Below are 6798 nucleotides of genomic sequence, written 5' to 3'. Positions count from 1 at the left end.
GTTTATTTATAAATTTATCCCTCTAAAATAAGTGTCAAATCAGAAAACTTGTAAAATCTTTGAACGCTGTTTTCTCATTTCCAGGTTTTTACAGATGGGACTGACTTGCGATTATGGGCAGCAAAGCTCTTCATAAAGGGATTCCGTTAAGAGGTTCGACAAATTTTAAAGATTTATATTTAGATAAAATTTAGTGATGATGTCAGACACAGATTAGATCTCAGACGTTTCAGGTTGATGCTGCGAACGTGGCAATGAAAATCTTCGAGGTTAGTACTAGCGCCGCCGGATGCGACAACATTCCTATCTCTTTCGTTACAATGCTATGTCCCTTCATCCTACCACTGTTAGTGAACTTGCTTAACGCAATAATTGATGCAAGAAGCTTCTCCGCTGTCTGGAAAAGAGCTATCGTCACACCACTGCCTAAGACATCCAACACATCCGAAACGAAAGATTTTAGGCACATCAGCGTGCTACCGGCAATCTCGAAGGTTCTGGAGAAGATTCTTCCTGGCCAGATCACAGGTTTCTTACAAGCAACCGACCCTCATCTTCTCGCCAAACATCAGCCCGACTACAGAGCACTCCATAGTACCACAACTGCAATTACGAATGTTGTACATGATATTTACAACAACTTCTATAACAACTTTTGTACTGTGCTTGGATCCTGTGATTCCTTGGGAACAGGAGCCAGGTTGTTAGTCATGGAAATGGAATATCCGCAGATAGAATTCTCTTCGATGGTGCTCCCCAAGGATCGTGTCTCAACGCACTATTGTTCAGCATGTATATCAACAGCCTTCCTTCCAGGCTCAAATGTGAATACCACTTGTACGCTGACGACCTTCAGATTTACATATCTGGTCCTATCGAAGATGTGGATAGGTTGGTGCACACAATCAACGACGATCTGGTGCCAATAGCTAACTGGGCAGTGTAGAACAGACTAAGGAAAACGGAGGCGATAATATTCTGCAAAAACGGCCAGATAATTCCGAGAGATGACATTATATTCTACGGTGAAACGATTGCCCTCAGCGCCAAGGTCCTCAATCTAAGCCTGAAATCGGACAACAACTTGAGATGGAAAAAGCAGGTCAACGACAACGATAGGATCTTTTGAAATGTTTATCTAGATGGGCGGAATTTATTAGGAGAAAGACTACCAACCCCACAAATTATGCGCTAAAGTTACTCACATTGGACATTCGGATGAACTCAGTTCGTATTTCTGATCATCTTAACTCTATATTTTCACAAAAAAAATAGTAAGGTAATAATTCTCTCCCGATTCCACGGACACGTGGAAACAGAGATAGCTTTCAGAAATCACTTACCTCTTCCTTCCGGCAATAAATCAATTTCTTCAATTAGCATCGTCACTATCACCGAAATCACTCTGCTCGGTATCGCTGGCCTTTTCCAGATCCTGCTCCATCTCTTCGTCGCTACCTACTTCTTGCGCATTGCCGGACACCGCAGCTGCCACTGTACCTTCCTCTTTGTCCATTGTTGCCTTTCTCTTCGCACTCTTTGGCTTCCGTTTCTCAAATGCCATACGAACCAGATTGCCCGCTTGGAACTTGTACTTGTCCTGGGTGGCCTCGAGCAGCTGTTCGTTCATCTTCTTCTCAAAGCGTTCCCGTGGTCCAGTAATCTTCGGCACCGGCACCAAGTTTGGATCGATTTTACTCACATACAGAGGGAACGTCAGCTGGATATCAACCATCGGTTTCAGATAGATGGTCCGGATGTTTTGCCACCCTCCGGGGTATTGATTTTTCAAGACCTGCAGCAGAGATTCAGCATTCTCAACCGCTTTGTCCAATGGCATTTTATGTGTGGCAAACTGAATTTCCGTCACCCTTCCCGTGTTGGTTTGCTTGTACGTGAACCGACCAAGAGCTTTTTCTATACTTTTGACAATCTTCTCATCCTTCTCCAGAATCACCGGCGTAGGGTTCTTACACCGTCGGATAAAGTTATTTCCAAGGAAGTTGAAAACATGACCATTTATTCGGGCATCCACCAGAAATCGATCGAACCGATGAACCAGCTTGAGTTTCATTTCGTACTCTTTGTAGTCCTGTTTGAGTTGACGGAACGGAATAACCTGGGTAATGTAGTCGATTCCAAGCTCACGCAATTTCTCCTTCCAGAAGGTTAAAGTTTCCTCATGATCCTGCTTTCGACCACGTTCCAAATCCTTCACAATCATGCAGATGTCGTCACCTTTTTGATAAATTGGATTCGGAAGTTGGCTGCAAATAAAACAAATATTGAACTTTTACCATAAAAAAAATAAGCACACATTAAACTTACACTCTGCAGTTTCTGCTGGGTACATCTGGGATCTTAACCGCGGCGATTTGCAACCCGTACTTCAAATCCTCTCCGAAGAGGTTCTTTTTCTGATCGAATCCTTCATCCAGTGATTTCTTACATGCCTTCAAGGCAGTTGTAATTGTTTTCTTGCTGATCAAAGTTTCTTCGACTTCATTTTCCTTTTGATCGTTCCGTGCATTCTTGGACTGTAATTAATAAATTATTTATTATTTAAAACAATTGAGTTAAAAACATCCAATAATTCCTACCTTCTTCTTCCACTTTCTCTTCCTTTTGGTCTTCTCTGACGATGCATCCTTCTGGTCGGAATCGGCCACCTTTTTTGCAACTTCCTTTTGCTTGTTAGCCTTCAAATCCTTTTTCTTCTGTGGAACTTTCTGTCCTGCCGTGGCTTGCACTTTCGCCGTCTTCACTGACTCTACTAACTGCTGCTTTTGATTTTTCTTTTTGACCGCCAGCACTTTCTTTTCGGCAAACGTGTGCGGAGTGACGGCAGCGGCCAACGCGCCACCAGTTTTCTTCTCTTTCGGCTTTGCTATGTCATTTTTGGACTTTTTCAACTTGTGCAACTTAACGTCCGCTGGTTTTGCCTTCTTTTCCGCTTTGATTTTCATGATATAAACGAAAAAAACCAACTATTTTCAATAAATTTTTAACAAGAAATACGAATGCACGTGTTTACTGGAGATTGAATCGCGAATCAAAACAACATGCTCGTTTTGAACATGAGCGTTTTCCGAAATTGACAGCAGCAGCAGCACTAACCGGTTCAGCAGGGTTGAAATTCAAGCTGGGAACATTTAAATGTCCCAGTGGAAAAAAAATGCATAAGTGCTAGTCCAAGATGAGTTAAGGTGATATAGAGCGTCCACAAATCAACGGCAGGATGGTTGACTTGCACTTCCACTTAATTTTGTAGGAAGTAAATCTCGGGCACTATTGCAATCCCTAATAAAAATTGTATGGTTAATTTGCTTAACGACGTGTTCTGGATATCATCCAAACCATTTATTTAATAGTTCAATGATTTGGGTTATAGTTCGTTTATGGTTATTTTTTATTAGGGATTTCATGCATGAAATTTACTTTACCAAATTTACTGTTTGTATATTTATGGAAGTCAAGGGTTTGTTTTTTCGTAGCTGATATTAAACACTACGAGACAATGTGAAGTGGCATCAGAGCAAAGGTTTCCAGACCGTTTAGGGTTTCTACCAAGTTTGGAAGATGATCGGTAATAAAAAATTACAACATTTTATTCGAAATTATCATTTAATTTTGTGTTATACTACGTTCACATTACAGCCTACACTCAAAATAATCGACACGTTGAAGCTACGTGAAAAATCACTTAGGCTCTCAGTTTTTCCTCACCTCTCCGTTTTACGATAACCACGTAGAATATACGTGATACCCCTTGAATATCCAAGGGAATCCCGATGAAACACACTTACATTTTTAATATAATTTACGTGTATTTCACATACAATGTTTGCGTTTCACGTAAACCTTATGTGAGTTCTACGTCTGAAAAAAAGAGTGGTACACTCAAAGTAGTGCAAAGTATGTTGGCATCATGATGTGCTTGTATCTGTTATTTTTGTAATAATTGCAAGATATAAGCATACATCTAGGATTATTTTTTTTAATATCATACGTACCTATACTGGTTTCTTTATTATGTTCAATAGAAAGGCAGCAAGTTATCCGGCAGTTCTTCTGCGAAGAAAACACGTTCTATCCTCATGCTCGTCGTCTCAATAACCAGGATTGTTTGTGTTCCTCATCAGATTTTATAAACATTTCTTATGTTGTGTTTTTGAATGTATCAATAAATAATGGAATGTTGGTGTGGTTGGGAATGGTGTTCAGAATAGATTTTGTCTTTTGTAGAAATATTTTTGTAAATTTTATTTATCGAAAATTACAGGGAAAATTATGATTATTAACCAGTTAACGCCATCAATAAATCACGTAACTTCTACGTGATAATCCTGTGACGAGTAGGCTTAATGAAATGAGTGTCCTTACATGTCAATCACGTAGCTCTTACGTGAAAATTACGATGGATAATATCTAGGCAGGGGGTAATTCCTGGCACCACTTCCAAGAATGTTTACATCATATGTTGTTTATAATAGACCAATCCATGATCTGATTTTATCATTCATTTTTGACAGTATGATCTGCTTTTTATTGATCTGAACCTCTCAAATGAGTATACAAACCAAACTAACCTGCCAAATTATTTAGAACGCTTGGTTTATTTATGTGACCCAGGATATCAGCGCTTTTTTTGGCTGTAGGTTTTTATATAGCTTATTACCCTACTTACCTACTTATTTCCTGGGTTGTTTTTAAAATTTGTAAATTTATTTTCGCGATATTGTTACAGTTCATCATGGACGAGGTAAGTTTTTATTTAGCATTTTTATCTGCATTTTTAATTGTTTAGTTAACACCGAATTTTATGCAGGATTACTTCTGGCAAAAACTGGAAGGAATGTATGGAAGCATTCATACTCATATAAAAACTATATTGAGCATGAGCATCCAAACTCATGGGGTCAAGACGTTTATCTGTCCGGTGATGAAAATCGGGAAAAGTTCACATGGACAGTTCAGACACGAGTCCGCTACCGATGAGCTTGACAGACTTTGGCTCAAGATTTCGGTACATTTTTCTAATCCGTATGTCTTAATCTTAAGTAATCACATTCAATTACGTATTTAATACAATACTATATTGTATGACGTTTCTTGCATTTGTATGATTTTTTTCAGAATATATTTATTCTTCATATTTCATTACTTAAAGCTTTTTGTTTTACATATTACAAGTTTGAATTTCGTTTTGTTTTTTTAAATACTAATTTATTCTTAGGAAATATCGCCTCAACCTCCAGGAGTTTATGTCCAACTTGAAAATTTCGATCGCCACGGTTTCAAGCTCAGGACAGTTCAGAGCTGACATAACATGTCTATTGTGCACGTTGGTCGGGCAGACCACAAAGTTTAACATATTTTAATACATTGCGTTTTTAATTTCGGTTTTATGCTTTAAAAAATAAAAATTTTTAATAACCAAACCGTTTAATATTATTAAAAATAGTACCTATAATCACAAATAGCCCTAAAGACACTTTACTTAGAAACTTGCAATATGGCCCACCATATGCCTTCAGCTGAGCACCGCTGGACCTTAAAGTATTGTATGATGTATTTTCCATGACTTGATAAAAGGTTCTACCAGCAGGGTATCGTAGATTACATAATTTACAATCAAATTTGTCGATCACCCCTTTCTCTATTCCGTTGTATGGGAAATCCGTTTCGAGAGACTCGTGCCCGTAGAGAACTACCAGTCTTATACACTTAGTAGGGGGCGAAGTTTACCAGCTGTGAGCTTTCATTCGCGAGTAATCGACGTCTAAAGCCATTGTTTACAAAAGCAATTCGGCCCTTTTGAAATGTTCACACCGCATTACTCAATTACGAATTTCCGTCATTGCTAAATTTAATGCGGCATGAAATCGCCAATTCAAACTCATCCATCTTCACTTAATAGTTGTTCTCAAGGGAAGCATTGAACCAACTTCCTCCAACCAGTAGGATCCACTTTTTATTCCACTCACGGATTTTCTTTCTCAACGAATCACGAAGAATGTTCACATGGTTTCTTACGGATCTTCATCATTTTTACTCCCTAAAAAAGAGTGGAATTAACAGTACATGAACGGTGGCTCCTGGTTTACTGATAGTAAGTATCCGGTCGGCGGAAAGAGAACAGCTTCCTGTAGCGCTTGTGGTGGTATCTTTGCACCAGTGGGAAGCGGATCTTCGAGTCGTGGAACTGCTTGATGTGAGCACGACGGGTCTTGGAGGCCTCAACCGATTCGACCTTGATGATCTGTTGGGAAAACATTCGCATCAGTGATTCTTTCCGGGTCAATACTACCAAAAAGCAACTCACCTGAATGGAGTGGGCACGGTGGCGCGAAACCATATCGGTATAGCACTGCGTGACAGCACCGCCAACGGTCAGATCACGATACTCGCGGTACATGTTGTGGGTACCGGAACGGGAATCGTAGCGCAGCCAGATGCCGAAGTTCTTCACGCGCAGCGAAGTTTTCTCCAGGATACGCTTGACCGAGACAATCTCACCGGTGGCCTTCTTGAACTTACGCAGCTGCCGCAGGAGTACCAGAAACGGGACTTGGCCACGATCTGGTCCGGTGCGAAGATGTGCATCAATTCCGCCATGTATCACGCACAGACTGTCGTTTGCTTATTGGATTTTGCAGGATTTTACCATAGGAGTAAAGAGCTATAGCTGTATACAGTCACCGTCAACGCCAATAAACAACGACGATCGCAGGGGGATCTGTCATTTTCAGCGATGTGGAAGTCATGATTGCCAGTAAACATTGTATGTTGCCGCTT

General features: G+C 40.0%; 1 protein-coding gene and 1 pseudogene across 1 annotated transcript; both read right to left on the bottom strand.

Annotated features, from left to right (window-relative positions):
- Window positions 1–1264: 1264 nt before the first annotated feature.
- On the bottom strand, window positions 1265–3071 carry LOC135699544 (ribosomal L1 domain-containing protein CG13096-like). The gene is made up of 3 exons (XM_065219821.1): window positions 2601–3071; window positions 2329–2537; window positions 1265–2267 (listed from the first exon to the last, which is right to left on the bottom strand). Exons 1-3 carry the CDS (start codon window positions 2964–2966, stop codon window positions 1373–1375), a joined length of 1470 nt encoding a protein of 489 aa, XP_065075893.1. The 5' UTR covers window positions 2967–3071; the 3' UTR covers window positions 1265–1372.
- Window positions 3072–6019: 2948 nt separating this feature from the next.
- Window positions 6020–6606, bottom strand: LOC135699543 (large ribosomal subunit protein eL20-like; annotated as a pseudogene).
- Between the last annotated feature and the right edge of the window lie 192 nt (window positions 6607–6798).

The sequence above is a fragment of the Ochlerotatus camptorhynchus genome, unplaced genomic scaffold, assembly GCF_037179485.1.
Source record: "Ochlerotatus camptorhynchus isolate MF236.1 unplaced genomic scaffold, CSIRO-AGI_Acam_v1.1 ptg000112l, whole genome shotgun sequence".
NCBI classification, from domain to species: domain Eukaryota; kingdom Metazoa; phylum Arthropoda; class Insecta; order Diptera; family Culicidae; genus Ochlerotatus; species Ochlerotatus camptorhynchus.
Note: the sequence above shows the minus strand (reverse complement) of the source record. Positions and strands in the feature narration are given on the sequence as shown.